General features: G+C 39.1%; 1 protein-coding gene across 1 annotated transcript; it reads right to left on the bottom strand.

Moving 5' to 3' along the window:
- Positions 1 to 11,600: 11,600 nt before the first annotated feature.
- On the bottom strand, positions 11,601 to 16,219 carry LOC306774404 (NTPase KAP family P-loop domain-containing protein 1-like; the record flags this gene model as incomplete). Its single annotated transcript, XM_079264429.1, has 4 exons — positions 11,601 to 12,268; positions 12,404 to 12,745; positions 15,558 to 15,674; positions 16,201 to 16,219. 4 exons carry the CDS (start codon positions 16,217 to 16,219, stop codon positions 11,601 to 11,603), a joined length of 1,146 nt encoding a protein of 381 aa, XP_079120555.1.
- Between the last annotated feature and the right edge of the window lie 3,189 nt (positions 16,220 to 19,408).

Genomic DNA, 19,408 nt, shown 5'->3' with positions numbered 1-19,408 from the left:
TTTTTAAAATAATAGATGCCATGAACTGCAGACTAAAGAGGAGAGGAAGGATCCAGCTTATCAGCAAGCAGTTTAGATGTCTATTGCTGATGACATGGGGTTGTTTTAATGCCTATTAGTGGGCATCTAATATCTGTGAAGGCTTTGTCAATCCTGAAAAGTTCATAGAGGTTTTAGATCAGAGAGACAAATGCCCCATTCCAGACAATGTCTGTTTCAGGGAAGCTCTTACATACTTCAGCAAGACAATGCTAAAAACATAAGACATCCATCATGACAGCAAAACTTCGCAAAGGTAGATTCCAGGTATGGAGTTGACCTGTTTGCACTCCACATCTGTAACTACCTGAAACACTTTGGCACATCATGAATTGATAAACCATGGCAACAAAGGACTTGTACTTGTGCATTCAAATTAAAAATCAGCTAATATTTTCCATGCTAGAATAAATGCCTCAGTTTCAATATGGAATATTTTATTTATATTGTACTGGGAATTCAACATGGGTTAATAAGAGTTGCAGATAATTGCCATTGATTAGGTTTACATTTTGCACAGTGCTTCAGCTTTTTGGAGGTAAGGTTTTATTTCAACATTTTACAAAACGTCAAGTAAGAGAGACAGAAAGATGATTTTTAAAAAAAAAACACCATGGAATAGGACTCACAAGCAGAAACATTCAAATTGGACCAAGACATACAATAAGAGGCATTTCAAAGATTTTATTGACAGAGTGTTTGGTTTTTTTAGCAGATTTCTCACTAATGGACACCGAGCTCAGAGCTTTGAATCTGGTGCCAGCAGGTTGAGGGCATTGCAAGAACTCTTCAGGTTGAAGGTGGACAGAAAATCAACATCTCAAGCCTACTGCCAATTTATTGAATGTGCTTTTTTCAGGCAAAAGATGCAAGACTGAGATTTTCTAATGTCAACTGGTCTGTGTGGCAAAAATGGCCAAATTCACAATGTTCTGGTGTGGTCTTTTGACAGCACAACCTGGATTTTAACAGCATTTTGTCTTTCTGAGACAAGTTAAGAAGAGAACACAAAGCACTGGAATTACTCACCAACATACAATAATTGACGTTAATATTGCCAGACATCTGACTATTAGCAATGAAGTGTAAACAGCATGTTTCCTTGTAAGAAATACACTTAATGCCCTTTTAAATCCCAAGACTCACAGGAATCTCAGAAACTTAGTGTTGCCTATTTGGCTGTTACATGTTGAACTTAAAGTATCACAATTCACAGTGTATCCACCATAGAATTGTGTTTTTCTTTCCCACAGCATCAGTATCATGTGGTATATTTTCGCTGGAGACAAAAGGTATTTTATGATATGCAAAATTGTTTAGAGCAGTGGTTCTTGTATTATGAAGAGACGACCAGGTCGACTCGGTTGAGAACAGTCTTTAATCCACATACCTAGGTGCAACATACAACGCACCACACGCTACGCATTGTGGGAAAACTAGGCATCATGGGAGACGTAGTCCTACTGTTACAGTCCTAAAACTTTTTGAGTCACAACCCCCCCAAGGTAACATATTTAGGTGCTTGCAAGGCTCAACAACACAATGACTCAGTAACCTATCAAATAGGTCATCATGCAGCTAAATCAGGGGTGACAAACTCTGATCTTGTGTTGGGAGTTTCCCTGCTGCAACGTTTTAAAATGGCCATAAAAAAATAAACAGAAATGTAGAAATTAAAAAGAAGCCACATGTGCTTCTAAAAGCTGAAATTTTGCTGTTTTGACTGAATTAGCTTAAAATGGGGATAGTCTTCATCCAATGCATTAACTGCATTACCTTCCTCAGTACAAAGACGTGGAACATTAAGTGCAATGATGAAAACTTGTAAAGAGGCTTCCATTTTTTAGAAATTTCACAAACCCGCACAGGAACGGAGCAGTGCAGCCAGTCGCAGGAAGGAGTTAGAGCAGCCAGTCAATGGCCTATGGGATCACAGTCAGTTTTGCATGAGGTGATCGAGGGAGTAACATCCATTAAAATCTTTTTTTTTTTTTTTTTTTTTTAACCAAAAGGTTTAACTCCAGTCATAATGAGGCCAAAAGAATATCTTATATTCATATGTAAAAAATATATACTGATCTGTCCACATGTCATGAACACAAGTGTAGGCTACATGACTTGTGCGGCTAATCAGTCCCCATGGAAAATAAATAAATAGCCCTGAAACTCTAAATATAAATATTTTGCAGGATTCAGGAGGACATGGTGACACAAATGATCACCCAAATATAATTCAAGATGAAGTGAATTGGAGTTAGTGTGAATGTTAAATTAATTCAAAGACAGATGAGAAATCAGACATTTTTATTTATTTATTTATTTTTACCTTTTTATGTCTTCAGAAACTTTGTCTTGTGCCTAGAAGTGGGCTGCTTTTCTAAAGATAAACAAAAGCTCTTCTGGGCACACATCTCTACAAGCCTGCCACTCCCCTGTATTTCTACCATGTGGGAATCAAAGTCTGGAAACCAGACGCGACCCAAATGCTTTGATACTTCCCAGTGGATATAATCCAGCTCATAACAGTGATCTGGAACCAGCACTTCCTCCATGATGGATAACTGTGTCAGTCTGTGTCCGCACATCTTCACAAACTCAACGAAGGCGCTGCAGGACACTTCGCACTCTCCCAGGCCGATGGCGGACAGCTGCGTGCAGCGCTGCGGATGAGCTCTTCGTCCAGCGGCCGCAGCCCATTGTGCGCACATTGGCGCACACCACCTGCTCCACCAGACGGAGGAGCGACCGAAGTATTCACAATGCGTTCAGAACGCCTTAACCTCAGTGGATCCGCGGGGTTGACCTAGAAAAACGTCTGAATTCAAAACATTCTTGGATGAATCGCATCCATTGGCTTAGGACTATGGGTTAAGACATTTTGTTGAAAATCGTGGGTGTTCAGCTGCAGGCTGCATCACCACCAGTTGTTGGTTGTGTCAGCAAGTTTCATTTGTAGGCTATTGTAAATTATTATTAAGGACGTTGCATTTCATCCGTAGTTTTTATAATTAGATGAAGATTCAAATAACAAAGAAAAATATATTTCTAAAAGGTCAATGTAATTGATCTATTTTTGTCTTTCATTTCGACGTAGGATCCTGAACAGAAGATCAATATTCCCTCGGAGCTGCGGCGGAGCTGTCTTTCGGAAACTAACCAGCAGATGGCAGCATCTCGTCATCAGACAACTCGGTTTCACTCCAAGGTAAGTTATAGGTTACTTGCATTTGGCCACCCACGTAGACGCCTCATTGAGCGCTGAAGAGTGAACCAGCGTCGCCGCCATATTGGATGGCTCTCTGCTGTCGAGTTTTGCTGCAGCGTCAACGTAGTTTCCCCACAAAACTCTTTTTTGTGGAACAACGCGTATATATTACACACGAACAAAACACTTTTCTACATAATTTGTTGATAAATAATATTAACACAGTGAATAATCTACTAAATGCAAGTGAATTATTAGAATTATTACTATATTATTATTAGAATTATTCTTGCACACCAAGAACCCAGTAGAGTTACCTTTCAGGCATCATTGTCCTCCATGTTGCCTGTGTATCGTTGGACCTCCAGGCAACACAGGATTAAAAAGTAGAAGTAGAAAAAAACCATAGCTTCATATATGAGGAACGCAGCAGAGCGTGGATTTAATGTACTGCACAAAGGACAATCATGAGACAACAAGTGGGGAGACAACATTACATTTAACAAAGAATGAATGAAGAATAATAAACCTAAATTAACACTAATTAGAAGGGGTTTTGATTCCAAACGACTTTATATGAACTATTAACATTCAGTGGAGAACAGAAGCTGTTTGCTGACAGCTGATCTGTGTAAAAACCCATCAACATGATAAAAACAAATCAAATGTTGAAAGTTATTTCACATCAGAAATTTTTATATATACTTTGGATTTATGACTAAAATGGAAAAGAGCGGTTGACAAATTTATCAAAATGAAGAAGGAAACGCATGCAGGTCCCCTCATCCAGCACACATGCCACAGATTGCGCTACGGCACTTCATGCATATTCTTGTAGGGTTTTTTTTGTTTCATGTGTTTGTTTGTGGTGCAGTGTTCTGTCTGTGTTTTTATGGAGCGCAAGCCTGGTTGCCTAGCAACACTGCTGCCATAACATGGCTTGTCAAAAATCACAAAAATTGTCATTTTAGGAAAAGTCATGAAGTTGAGATGAATAGATTTAAATTTAGGAGCTACATGAGAGTGAAAATGCAAAGGAGGTTAAAAGAACACCTTTGTGGTACTGGTGGAAAATTTTATTTGAAAGTTTATTTAGTCTATTAAGACATAATCATACATCTATATGCTTCTTTTAATGTGTATATACATTTTTAAAGAAGCATGGAAATGCATGAATTTATCTTGATAGACTAAAAAAAAAAACTATGCATTAACTTATACTTCTCTTTCTCTTTCTAACTGTGACCTTCAGAGGTTATTTCAACTGTTCATTTCTCACAGGTATTTGAAGCAAGACTGTTCCAGAAACTTGCAACAACTGCAAAGCTGGCCCTGATGCTGCCCTCCAACGCTGATGCGTCTTTTCAATGGTGGGACTTAACATGACCAAGACCAGGAACAGCTTGGCCCTGGACAGAACCCTGTCTTCAATAATGACTATTAAAATGGTGGGGCTTACATTATATTTATATACAATGTAATGTGCTTTATTTTATTATTAAACCTACATAAAATGAAACATCCTGGGTCTAATGTCTTGCTGTTCTGTATACAGCAAAATTTGGGTTGTCTTCATTAAATCTCACTCCAAGGTTTTTGGAAAGTTGGCAGCCCCTGTGTATCAGGAAATGTCCCTCAGCAGTCTAAACCTATGGCAGCATAACTAAGGGATGGTTAGATGGCTAATGATCCCTAACTATAGGACAAAATATTTTAACATTAAAGCACGTTGTTTTTTAATGTGTTACAGTGATCTGTATCATAACAATATCTCTGCCCTTTGTAACAAACCAAACTGTGACTAAAAACAGGTGAAAATCCGTGAAGTTATTGTCGTGGTTGGACCTACACCTTACAAATAAATGCATTGGAGGTGCGTGGGAAACCCATCAAAGATGGCGGCGCGATGAGACGCCAGCTTGTATTGGCGGCGTGATACAATGCGGCATCTATGTAAATATGATGTTTATGTTGGCCACCTTGCAAATGTTAGCTATTTCACAATAATTTGAAGCCACGTTTAATTTTCCCCCTCGTTTCTACTCTCATAGGCCTACTTTAAAGTATGACAACCTTCCAGCGTAAACAAAACAAATGGACATATCTGTTCTATTTTCAGGGGAAGTGTTGTATTTTAAGAGGGATTGTGACTTTGGTTTAGTTATTATCACTATTCTCGTAACAAATGTAGAGCCTACACTTTATTTCCATATCCAGTTTAGGCCTGTATTGTTTGTTAGTTTCGTTGTAGGCTACCCTTTCTTTACCATTTTCTTGGCTTTTATTGGATATTTTCATATACAAAAATAATAGTCTCTAGGGAGGCAGAACCTGAATCTTATACATTTTAAAGCTTTTTTTAAAAAAAAAAAATTCTTAATCAAAGCAGGCGCTCGTAATTCTTGCACATTTTTCTATAATTGCAGTTTAAAGCTTGTTAAATTTAAAGGCAAACGTCGTAACTGACGAAGTCAGTTGAATCAATGGCACAGACAGACTACAAATCACGTGATGTTAGTCAGACAATAAAATATGATATGCGCTGCCCAGATGCTAATCTACTATAACGTCAGCTGGTAGATGTTGGGTGTTTCTCAGTTCAGGGTCTGCACCAAAGACTGTATAAAAAGAGATGGACGGAGCCTCTGTGACGTCACCCGTAGGTTTCTGAAGAGCTGAATTGAAGCTTGGTGGTTGGTTCCTACCGTCGCCATGTTGGCAGCGTCATGCGCGTCATCTCGCCCGGAAAATACAAATATAGGCAAAGAGGTGGAGCTGAGAGGGGAGCCGTGAGCGTCATGGCGGATGATTGACATCGAGCGAACTCCGAGCTCTCTGTAGCTAAAAGCTAACCGAGATAACGGGAGCTAACCAGCTAACGGAGGTAAGTGGGCTAAAGCTAAGTCACATTATTAACCAGCTGAAAACTGTGGTTGTTCTACATTCTTCTTACTTGAAGCTGGAGATCAGGTACCTGTCAATCAAAAGAACACGCCCCTAAATATGCCGAACTTTGAGATTAAATTACTTTTAAATGGGCGAGTTAGAAAAAAATTCACTCCCCCCACAGTTGTCATGAAGGTAAACCTGACCTATGAACCGAAAATGGATTTTTGTACCAGGCTGTAAACATGTTTTTTTCTGCCGTGAAATTGACCTTTTTAATGTGGGAGTCAATGGGGATTTGCTCTGTTTTGGAGCCAGCCCCTAGTGGATGAAGGGGGGACTGCAGTTTTATGCACTTCCGCATAGGCTTCACTTTTAACTACCGGAGGTTGCCGCTTGGTCTGCACCTATGGTCTGCACACCTCCAAGTGCGCAGACTACATATAGGCAATGAAGTGTCCTACATCATCTGCACACACTGAAGTGCGCTTACTGCCAGTAAAATGAGACGGCCTATCTAGTGTACGAGAATTACCCATAGTGCTCCAGTCCTCCGTTGCCTAGCAATTACATGTGCCAAGTTTATCTAATCACTATTATAATAAATAAAAGTTTTATGACAATCATGACATTATTTTCTAATTCTGGTTCAACAGAAATTTGAACCAACCATTATGATAAAATAATATATGTTACATCACTTATCAACTAATATTAAAAAAAAAAAAATCCATGTTTCCACTCCAGTCAGATGTTATTTGTGACAGTGACAATGACAGTGTCTTATATCACTGAATTATAATTTAGCACATTATCAATTATTTTTCCTTATTTCAGTCTCCAGTTAATTGAGTGACTGTAGTAAATTCAGCCTTTTCTTGAATGAAAGGGGACGACGACATCTGAGGACGACTATAATGAAATTCATTTGTGGTTATTGAACAGAATACCGCTGTCCTCCCAGCATGTCTGCTGGGACAAATATATGTGTGTATATACAAAAAATAAATACATTGGGTGGACTCGAAGGAGCCTTTGAATTGAGACATCACTTGGCGCACCACTATGCAGCTGACGAATCCCCACTTGGAAGTGTGCAGACCCTGAATTGAGAAACACCCATTGTCTGCCAGAAATTGATGAACACTGTGTCAGATTCTCTTGGTGTCTCCAATCTGCTGCTGTTCCTCTCGCTACAAAACTGATGTGACAGATGACATCATGCCATTTTAATAGAGAAAGTATGTTTTTCCTTCAGGTTATTGCTTTAACTGATTAACAATAAGTGAAAACAAAGAGATGTGCTGAACAGAAATTATATTCACGCATGTTGCTGCTTCACTCTTCTGGTTATGAATTTGCCTTGATTGCGTTAAGGGTGTAGGCCCAAAGGTCAATTAATGGGTATTATTCATTCTTTTATTAAAAAGATTTGTGTGGAGAACCATACAGTATTAATTCCAATTATGTCCATGAATTATTATCAAAGAATCTATGGTGATGCATTTCTTTTTGATAAAAGGTGGAATCTTCATAAATCCTCAAATGGCCTGAATTCATTTGCGACCACTTACTTACATCCAGTGGTGTAGTGGTCCCTCAAGAAGTGGGTATACTCTCAATTTTTCGCCCTTGTTTTAAAAACAGAAAAAAGTAGCCCAGAAAAACACTGTTTCAGAAAAAGTGGCATGTAAGACTCTGTTTAGCTTATCCCAAAAATAAATCTGTATATTTGCTCATCACATAATTTCTGCTCTTTGGTTTCAGGGTGGAAGAATTATGAAATTACTAAACCAATACTGGAAGACAGACTAATGAGAGACAGACTCATTGACATATATACAAATACTTTTGTTATGTCTCTGTTCAGGCTAAAGTTAACACAGCTGATGGCTAACTGCACCAGTGTAGCATCGGTAACCTTGGCTGAGCTGCTGGGCAACATTAGGTACAAGTGTAGGGATGTTTGTAATTGTAAAAGCAGCATCACAGGAGGTTTAAAAAAGAAGTGAGTATACTCCGTATACCTTGGACTACATCACTGCTTACATCCACCCCCAAATCCCACGGCAATGTTGTTTCGTTTTTCTATTTTACCTGAATGAAGACATTGAAATAAAGAAACTTGTACTTTTCCCAAAGATGGATTATGCCTTTATTTACTTAAAGTGTGTAGTTACATTTAAAAAAAAAGCAGACCTGTGCAGAGTTTGATATCAAGCTCTACACAAATCTACTTATTAAGTCTTATATGTGTCAGGTGGGTTGCAGCGGGGAAACTCCCAACACTTGCAAGACTGGAACAGATCATAAACTTCATGAAGTAATAATATAGTTTGTGTAAACTGAGTCTTTGGAGGCTGTAATGTAGCACCAGCACACCTACTTAATTTCAAGATTCACAGACAGTTAACATCACAAGCAAGAATAAAACCATGACAAAACCACAACACGTCATGGTAATAAAAATTGACAATAAAGATCCACCTTTTAAGCTTTTAACCTTTTGAATGTACGTGGTTGCTATACTCATGAATGAGCATTTAAAAGTTCACAGTGTAAACCATGGAGGCTGAAAGAGTTGCTTTCCAGAAATTCACAGTTAAAACTGTATCACATCACTTTGTGCTAATTTTTTTTTCCCAAACTTTGTCTTGTTTTCTGTATTGAAAATATATAAAAAAGAAAAAAACAAAACAAAACTGGACAATAAAGAGCACTTACTGGTAACCGCTTAGTCCAATGAAGGGTCGTGGGGAAACTGGAGCCTATCCCAGCTGTTTTTGGGCGAAAGGCAGGGTACACCCTGGACAGCTCGCCAGTTCATTGCATTTACTGGTGATATGGGATATTTCAGCACGTAAAGTATTGTGTGCAGTTACAGGCAGCCCTGTATTTCCCGGAAGAGCTGGTTTTAACGCCACATACCAAAGATTGAAACACTTCAAAAGTCAGTAGAAAACACGTGAAGCGGCCGAGGCAGTGGGTGGGAAAAACGGTTTCTTACTTACTTTTTCTTACTGCTTACTTTTTCTTACTCCCCGAAATAGATTAAGAGTGGGTTGGTCCTTACTGCCCCCCAGTTGAGCAGGACAAGTGATAATACACAACTATAGTATGAAAAAAATAACAGATTATAGTACACAACTTCTTTTTAGAATTTTTTCTAATAGTTATAAAAATAAGATCTTACAGATCCCCTTTCATGTTATTATTGATATTGAGTACATATGCAGCACTGCTAATATGACAAGAAATTAATCTGTATCATACCTTAGAGGTGTATCACATCACTGATCATTTTCTACTTAAAACAGAGAAAAATTAATCGAGCTGCCTCTTGCAATCTGCTCAACTACTTACTTGTGTTAGATCTGCATCCGAGGGAGCTGTTGTTCTGGGTTTGTACCCCCGGCCTAAAGCCTCATCCTGATGTTGTCTTTCTCTCTCTATCACCTGTTAAAAGACTGTTAAACAAGATTCCCCATGAAAAGCACAAGGGTGGCCTTTTCTAGACCCGTGTTTCAGAGTCTTTGGTTTTATTCTTTTTTTTTTGTCAAAGTCGAAAACTTTGAAGATTTTGAAAACTGATACAATTACTATGAGATCAAAACAAAGAGTTTTTGATCAACCAAATACAGTTAAATGTATTAGATATGACAGAGTTAAAAGTCACTTCTTTACATGGAGGTTAGAAATTCAAAAATAAAAGTAATGATAAAAATGTAAAAAGGTTAAAAATGTTAAGACAATGGATTATTTCATAATGTACATGCAAATGTTGTATTGTGAAGCAGAACAAAAAATAATAATATGAAACTGAAAATGTACTTCAGAAATAATACCAGAAAAATGAAAAAATTCAAGATCCAGGGACATCCTATCAGTTTATCCGCCCTTTTCAAGGAAATTAATTATTTCAACCAGATGATGAGAAACTGTTAAACACAAAACATTCAGACTTAATAAAGAAATAAAATGAGTCTTAATCAGACCCTTCCAACCTTGCAAATCAGAGGCTTTGCTAGTCCAGATGTTTGTGTGAGAGAGGGGATAAGTAAAAATGACTTTTCCTTTAGCATGGAAGACAACCTTATTATGTAAACTCATATATTCATGGCCTCTGATTTGCTAGTCCAACAGGAGACAAAAAGGTTTTTTTAACTTTATATAAAGTTATCATTTCAAAACATCTGTGGCTTTGCTCAATGTCTCTTCCAGAGTTAGCTTACGGTTTTGTACCTTGGTAACACATACACCTGCTTTCAGAGTAAGCGTTGGTGGCTTTGCCTCGTTTCAGGCATGAGGCCTTTTTGTGACCTCTTGTTTGTTGTCTGGCCTTTCCATTGTCTTACTATGAAGCATTGCAAAATAGGCGTTGTTTCCTTTTTGTCTTTATATCTGGAGTCTGTCTTGCAAATATCTTGCAAACACTTTGTTAAACATCATTTGATATTTTACAAGGTCTCATCAAATTCACAGAATAAGTATTTTTTTTAAAAAACTGAGTATCAAGGATTATGATAGTCAGTAATAATATGAGTAATAATTAATATGATAAACTGGTAAGTAAAATGCTAAGCATGAGATAAAATAGCTAAAAAGCAGGATAAAAAGCCTTTAATAAATCAGTGGAATAATGGCTGTAATTTTCAACATCAACATAAGAAGACATGCAGTCATTTAAAAAGCCTTAAAGAGGGAAAAAACCATGTTTTTTAGAAACATTACACCTTTACAAATATTGAAGATGCTGTTGTCAGCTAATTTTAGAAGGAAAGCTTCAAACTTGAACAAAAGCTGATTTACCCTTTTTACCACTTGTATTACAAAGACACACAATAACTAAAGTGATCATAATCTTCTGTTTGAAGTTATTCATTAGCAACATCAGTGCCATCTGAGTTATAGCATGAGCCAGAACTAGTCTCTGCAGATGGAGTTTCTATATGCAGCTGTGAGCCAGGCTGGTTTTAGATCATTCATCAAAACCTGTCCTCTTCATCTGAGGAAAAAAAAAATATATATGATTATAAATACAGAAGAATACTGATTCCAACTTGTTATGGGATGAAACTACTAACAAATATAAAATATTACACACATTTTTTTCTGTATTTGCTTATAGTTTTATAATAGCTATACTGATTGTAACTTTGGTAGCAGCATGATAAGATGAAGCATAAAAATAAATGAAAGTCATTTTCATACGAAAGCTTTTTCTTATCCACCACCCACAGCTAATCAAATTTAAGCATTTTGTCTGTCTCAAAATGTAGTTAACTTGAAGTCACTGAGGTTATTATTCTCAGTTACCTTCATAGAGGAATTATTTAGCTACTTTGTAACTTAATCAATACAGACTGAAGAGCACAAACATTTGCAGTTTGCCAAACAAAACAGGTTTTGTTTTTGAAAAAATATATAACTCTAATGCCAATATACTGACCTCCTGGCATATCAGCTGTGCTCATGTTGATAGTAACTGATCAGCGGAGGGGCTAGGTGGGTCCGTGCTTTTCCCACTGGAATCTTTCATCCTGGATGCTCCTCTGATCTGGGCCAGCTCCTGCTTTACTGACTGATCCAGATTCACCATCACTCTTTGAAATGTCTTCAAGTTTTTTATGGTGAATTTGAAATCCTTGAGTAATTTCTCAAACACCTCAGGATCTCCATCCTGCTCAAGAAGGTCCTGAATCTGTGAACTCATGACATACAGCTCCTGTCTAGACTCATTAAAGACATCCCATAAGATCTTTGACTGATTGGCATTTGCATTTGTTGCATCGATGACTGCTCTCTGTTTGGCATCCTCCACACACTGGATGGTCCAGCTGAGTCGACAGGGCCATTGATTGGCTAAGACCGCCCATGCCACAACATCCTCTGGTTTGTGAAACTCTCTGTTCAAGGTCTTCATGATTATTGCTGACATCCAAACAGAGTTGATTACCCTCCTCATAGAGATGGCATCATCTACCATATACTCTGTTAGTTTACTTTCACTAGTTTTCAGGATGGGCTCGACAAGCTCTTCTAACACACTCCACTCTACATTCAGTGATCGTGGTTTTTCCTCCATCAGTGGTTGTAGCTCATTGCCCGATGCAATCTTCACTGAAGACACATCTTCATCTAATGAGGGCTCAGTGTAGTGAGAGATTCTTTCAAATAATTTTCACTTTTCTTTCTTCTCCCGCGGGGGGATTGTGAAGGGCAAAGTGACTACGCGATTCAGCAGCATCTGAACTTCTTGGTCGGAACGGCCACCTGCAAACTTTATTTTCTTGAAAAGAACACGCGAATTCACTGCTAGAATGAAAATAAGCGGGCTGTCCTTATCTGAAAGCATTATGTTCATAGCTTCAAGAACTGCAACGATTTTCTCTGGAGAGCAGCGGTCCAGACTGGTGATTTTCACCACAACACGTATCCTCCTCTCCTCAAACACCTCCATGAAATGGAGGAGGCAAGATAAAAACCACATTTCCTTCCTAATCTTGTACATGAAGCCCAGTTGGTTGCTAATCTGCTTACTGTTCATCGGCTGTGTAATGTTCCGATCCTGGCTGACGACCAGGTTCTTAACCGTCCGATAGATAAATGACAGTGCTTTAAACGCAGGGAATGCCAATGTGGGAATTAACGCTAATTTTAAGCCATTTAGGAATTTTAGTTTGTCTTTAAATCGATGAGGGTCTCCAGTCTTCCGGAATATTATCAAGATAACTAAGACCAGGAGAAATAACAAGACGACGCCCCACACCGGGTACCAGCGAGGTGTCTTCAATTTCCAGTCCTTCTTACTGTCATCTTTTATAACCTGAGTTTAGAAAAGAAAAAGAGAAAAAAAAAGCTCTGCTGAGAAGTAGTTTATGTACACAAAAACACGGCAGAATTATAAACAATAGCAGAGATCAGATATTGATTCATATAATATTGTTACTTTCACAATTCACTAATTATCAAAAATTATAATCATCCAATTTTTCCAAACATTATTCCTTCATCTGGTGTTTTGGTGATGGGTTATTCACTGCTCCTCAGGGTCCCTGTTTGGGACATCGGGATGGGTGCTGGCCCTGCAGTGGAACATGGTGCTTCAGGGCATTGTGTGGCCTCTGCCCTGGGGCAGTGCAGAGGGGAGGTGGGGTTTTGTTCTTGGGCTTTTGGGGCACTATGCTCTGTTGGCCTCTGAAGGGCGAGCACCTACCAGGGCTTTTCCTGGCTTCCTGGAACCTATGATTCATGGCTGAGGCCAATTTCGGTATAAATGCATGCTCATCCCTTTGGTGTGCTGGCTAGGAGTCATGCTCTGAGATAATGGCTGATCTCCCAGGTCCTGGGGGCCCCCAGATCTGCCACTGATCTTTGTTGGGGTCTGGTCTCATTTGTGTGGTCACTGATCACCATTCTTTTCTGATATATTATCCCACACATTTAAAAACCTGCATGCTGATCCAGCCACTGTGGGTTTATCACTAAAAACTACATTCATGTTCATGTTTTTCCTTTGTGTTACTGATGTTTTTGTTGTTGTAAGTAATGCTTTTATTCCAACTTGTATGTCTTTTTATGGGTGCTCTTAATGATTGTCAGTTTTGTTTTCTTGAAGATGTTGCAGCTGCTTGTCTGTTTTTGCCTGTTTGGATTGAACAGCTCATGTTGTTACTTTCTATTTGCTAAATCCGTCTTTCTTTTTTATCTTCTTTTAAATCTCTTTTCCTCTTCCATTTACTTTTTCATTTCTTTTTCTCCCTCCCCTCATGACAGTGTAAGGATAAATTTGTAAAATAAGCAACAGAACAGGAGCAAAAGAATAATACAGAAATTATTGAGAGGGGCCAGACCAAAATTCTGCTTGTTAGAATTGTTATAATGCTGGACAGGACCAGTTTACATCCAACTTCATTTCATAAAGGTAGATTTATTTTTATGAATTGGACCTTGAACAGTGGCCCTTCTGGTGGAGTTTGCATGTTCTCCCCGTGTTCTTTGCATGTTGGGTTAATTGGTTACTCTAAATGTCCCATAGAAGTGTGTGTGAGCGTGAGTGACTCTGTGCTGGACTGGCGACCTGTCCGGGGTGTATCCCGCCTCTCTTACAAAAAAATCTGCTCGGATAAGCTTCCGGTTTCCCTGCGATCCTTAATCGGACTAAGCAGTTCAGATAATGAATGAATATTTTGCCTGCACAAAAAAATCTTTGTATACTGGAAGAAAGAACAAAAAGGCCCAAAGAATATGTTCCCATGTATAAAAAAATCTAAGACAATTGACCAACCTTTTCCTTGATTTCCTCAGCAACAGATAAAATTCCCGACAGCGTGACTTGAGTTCCAAAACCTGCTGCAGGGAAGAAACAATCAGTCTGACTCCTCTGCAGAAATACATTCAATCAAAGACAAGGTTGAAAGAATGAATGTAGCGTTTGTGAAAAGTGTTCATCAACATTTCGATGCCTCGTTTTTCTGTGAATTTCATTATGTAAGCTTCAAGCTTTTCCAACATCAGTAAATGTGCCAAGGTTTAAAATAGAATAATGATCTTTTCACCGCAAGACAGCACAACATGTGTTTTCTATGGGAGCCCTTCACTGCACCTGCACCACTCTGTCTGCTCAGTCACTCACTGATAAACACAACATAACATATTTTATGTGCAAGGTGAACTTATTTGAGCATAGTGATTTGTTGTTTTACTGGTTTGTGGATATTCCTCTCGTATAAGAAGTGCAAATACTGAAGAAACTGGTTGTACATAACATGCACTTAGACAGCAGGCTGCCTATTAAAAGCCACTTCTGATGTCCTCTTACTTGACTGAAATGCCTCAAGAAAACTGTAAAGTGTGAGATGAGTTCATGCCTTTGGCGAAGATAAACGAGAAGCTTTTTTCTTTCTCTGTACATTGTTGAGGAGAAGTTTTGTCCGTATACAATCCTGAAAAACAGAAACACAATCTTCCCTCTCTGTCAGCTACTTGTGAGGAAGTCGTTAAATCCTGAGCCAGTTCTGAGGTGGCATGAAGTTACTTCACAAACCAGAAAGTTTGGCATTTTTATAACTATATATTTTACAACATCCATCCATTTTCTTAACTGCTTAGTCCAAATCAGGGTCTCGGGAAGCTGGAGCCTATACCACCAATAATTGGACGAGAGGCAGGGTACAGGGCAACACAGAGAGACAAACAAGCATTCACATAATTTAGAGTAACCAATTACCCTGACATAGATGTCTTTGGACGGTGGGAGGAAGCCGGAGTACCCAGAGAGAACCCACTGAATGATATCAGTGTCAAACCATGTGAGCATGTAAATGGTCTGAGGTTTATGGTTGTTGCCAAAATTCAGCTGTCTTACACATAGACTTAGTGACAGATTAATAAATTAACTGCAAGCTCTGACAGGCTGTTTTGATACCTTCCGTTTTTTTGAGGATCAGGTTTATTCGATCCTCACATGAAGAGTAGAGCCCCACAGTTACAGGTGATGAAACCTTTGTCAGGATCTTGGACAAGGCGAAAGCAAAACCATCATCTGAAAGCAGATTTACAAGGAAAAACAGCATGGTTAATTGATTTTGAATTTTTTATGTTACACCCATATTTATTTTGCTGTGGTTGTTTTATTAAAATCCACTTTTTTTTACAGGTAATCTAAAGGTAAAGGATTATTTGGAGACAGTTTACAAAAAGCAATGCAGATAGAAAACCAGCAACTGAGGGAACACAATCTTTAGAACAATATGGTCTTTTCATTATTATATTATTTTCATGATTACAAACACTCTTTTATTTGAGTAAAATCATGCAGAAACAAACTGAAATGAAACATATTTAACAGGTGATTTGTCATTTGGCAGAATTCAGCCTCTAACCGACTTCCTTTCTTTACTTTCCTTCTCCCTAAGGAAGGTATTAAAATGTCTAGAGTTACACAAACACCTGCAAACCCAGCATCAACCAAAATTTTTGGTTTAGAGCTTTAAGTAATAGAATGATACTGAATGTTTTATCGTGTTGAGTGTTGAACAAGCTATAAAATAGTGCTTACAAGCCCCCACCTGTTCTTGACTCTTCCATGATGGTTATATGATGGGACATGCAGCTTTCACCAAAACGGTCTTCAGTCTGCAAAGAAATGAGAAATAGCAGGAATGTAAGGGAATTTTTTTTTTAATGTGTAATTAGTTTAGCAGTGGTAGTCTACCCAGAGGCACCGCACAAGGCCAAACAGGTAATGGGGGAGGAGGTTATGGTTGATATTGGTACACATCAACAATTCTTCCAAACCCCTAAGGAACAGCTTTAAGAAAGTGAAGAAAAGAGGCCACAGTCTAAAGTTGTAATTTATTCTTGTTATTTTCATTCAACATTAAAATACTGTTCTTCATCTTTTCCAGCTACCTGCACATTAGTACTATGGAAGGATTCTTCTTTATATTGGCTTCCTTTATGGTAATATTTTCAGTCTATGCAGAAAGTCCTGTTTGGAAATCCTAACAAATACAGAGGTTATAATACTACAGTCAGTTTCCAGTCTTGTGGAGTAAAAGCTATTCTGTTAATAGCTTTTCAGTTCTGTCATGAGTGAATTTTGTTTTACCATAAAAGGCTTGATTAATGCCATTGGCAGTTAACAAACCTGTTTTTCAGGTAGGCTACCCTTGAAATTTGCTCCCTACATTGCAGAACCTGATAGTGACTATTGCATATGTGTACATTACCATAACAATGCTCAAACAATATATGGAATATATGGAAACTTGGATTTACTGTGTTTAAACCTGCCAGCAAGCAGGTTAATCTCATGGAATATCACACCACAGTCAGAGATTTAGAGTTCAGTTGAACTTGTAGTATCCTTTAACTTTGTATGAACTTCTCATGCAGTTTTGACAGACCCCACTTTCTGAAACAAGCCCCAACTTTTCAACGCAGATGCCAGTGGTTAATTACGGTCGAAGCGCATAAACTGATGCTGCATCATGATTTTTCATTCTGAATTATAAAAACAACCATTTTAACAGTTTAGATAATTAAAGTTTAGTTTTTACCTTTTCAGTTTCATTTTTTTATACTTTCTAAGGAAAGATGGGCGACAGAGAAGAGGAGCAAAGGGGATAAATGTGAACACCTGTACACGCAGTCTTACTCTTTCGTATTCTATCTAGTCAGAGACAGACAAGTGTAACAACACAACAGCTAAATGAAACAAAACATGACATATGGATGGAAATCCTTGCCAGTGCAGAGACAGTAGAGAGAAGAAGTAACACAAGTTCCGAACAATTCACAATTCTCAAAAGTTTTAGACATGCAATCAAGGGAAATCTTTTGAGAGGATGTCCTGAAATGTGGGTTTGGCTTCACAATTTCCTGTTAGATCCAAGTGTCATTTTCTTATGGGCACCAGTTTGTCAACTGTTGTGTGTCAGTATTTACTGTTATATGAGAGTCTTTTCTGTTAGCAAAAAATTTTGTGGTTTTGTTCCTCTTTATTCTTGATCTTTAAATTAATTCCGAAAAAATTTTATTTTTACCAAACTTATTATTAATTTTGATGTCACAACTTGTGATCACAGTGTAAAAAAATGATCATTAAACAAACTTCTGTGAAGTATAACTCGTATGCTGTTCCTGCTCAGAAATGTTTTTCTGGCTCAATGAGCTTACCTGGATCGTTCCAATGGGGGGGTATGTTGGTGATAGGGGGGCATGATGGGGTGGGTGTGGTACGATGGTGTGTGCTTGTGCATAAGAGGGAGTGTGCATGCAAATGGAGGGGGTGTAGGGAGGTATGAGTGTGTGTAGAATGGAGGTGGGGTGGGGAAGTGTGTGATGGGGCTTGTGCGTGAATAAAGGGCAAGTACATCAGTGGGGATTTGGTAGAGGGGTGTTTGATGGGGCATGTGCCAGTGGGTAGAGGTGGAGGGATGGGGTGGGAGGTGTGGGCACGTATAGGGAGCAGTGTATGATGAGGTGGAGGGGTGGGTTTGGGTATGTGTGTGCAGGGAGGAGTGGGTGATTGGAGTAGGGGTGGGGAAATGTGTGTGTGATCGAGTGTGTGTGTGGCTAAAGAAGGGAGTGTGTGTGAGTGGGGGTTGAAAAGGGGGTTGCATGTTAAGGTGTGTACAGGGGGAGCTTGTGAGGGGGGTTGTGTTATGGGGTGTGTATGTGTGTATGGGTGAGTATGTGAGTGGGGGCAGGGGGGCAGGAGAGTGTGAGATGGAGCATGTGTAAGAGATTGGGTGGGTAGAGTGTGTTTAGGGAGAGAGTATATGTGTGGGAATGTGTGGCGGTATGTGTGTAGGTGTGGTCGGGGGTGTGGGGTCCGGGGTGCGTGGCTGGTGCACTGGGGAGCGACCTGGGGATCCTGCCGTGGGCTGGGCCCTCTGCCTGTGGGGGATTGTCTTCGGGCTTTTGGGGCCCCATGGCCCACGCTCTGTCTGCCCTGGGTGGCCCTGGTTCTGGAGTGGGGCGGTTCGTGGAGTGTGGTCCTAAATCCGATATGTATCTGATCTTTTGCCATGCGACTTCAGTCTGAACGGTCAGGTCGCATTAATCCGACCGATGCGTCAATGACACACGACAAACGTCATTATTCTGAGTTTGTTGTTTATGAACTCTTTATCGGTAAATGCGCTCACATCACTCTCCCACCAATCCTGACTGCGACTCCATACACAAACATTTCTCTCTACAGTTGTTGCTGCCACAGCTCCACAAAAGTCCTTGACCAAAACTTTTACTTTCCTCTTCTGTAAACGTCTCCTTAAAAGGAACCCATTCATAATCTTGTGGCAACGGTTGGACAAAACTTTTAACTTTTATTTAACTTTGACGGTTGGACAAAACTTTTAAAATAGCAAATGCTCTGCCATTCATATTTACTTCCACAAACATAAAGACGTCACACGCACGCTCGCTGCACGTCGCTGTGTCTTCTACACATGTGGGATGCTTCTGGTGCGCATGAAGTTCATACAGGAGACCACCTACAAGTCAAATTTGATCGGAAATGTGAACAAACTTTCAAAAAATTCGGATTTCACAAAAACATCCGATATGAGCAGCAAGCCCTGCAGTGTGAACGTAACCTACGTCCACCTTGGACATAGGTTACAAATCCACCTTGAAGTCGATGAAGAAGTCAAGGACATAATAAAAAAAAACTGAAATACGAGTCTAGAAAAGGTCACCCATGTGGTTTTCACAAGGAATCTTGTTTAACAGTCTTTTACTAAGTGATAAGGAGAGAAAGATAACACC

Source organism: Telmatherina bonti (assembly GCF_933228915.1).
Source record: "Telmatherina bonti genome assembly, chromosome: 1".
NCBI lineage: Eukaryota > Metazoa > Chordata > Actinopteri > Atheriniformes > Telmatherinidae > Telmatherina > Telmatherina bonti.
The sequence above is the reverse complement of the archived record's forward strand: the minus strand, read 5'-3'. Positions and strand labels throughout refer to the sequence as shown.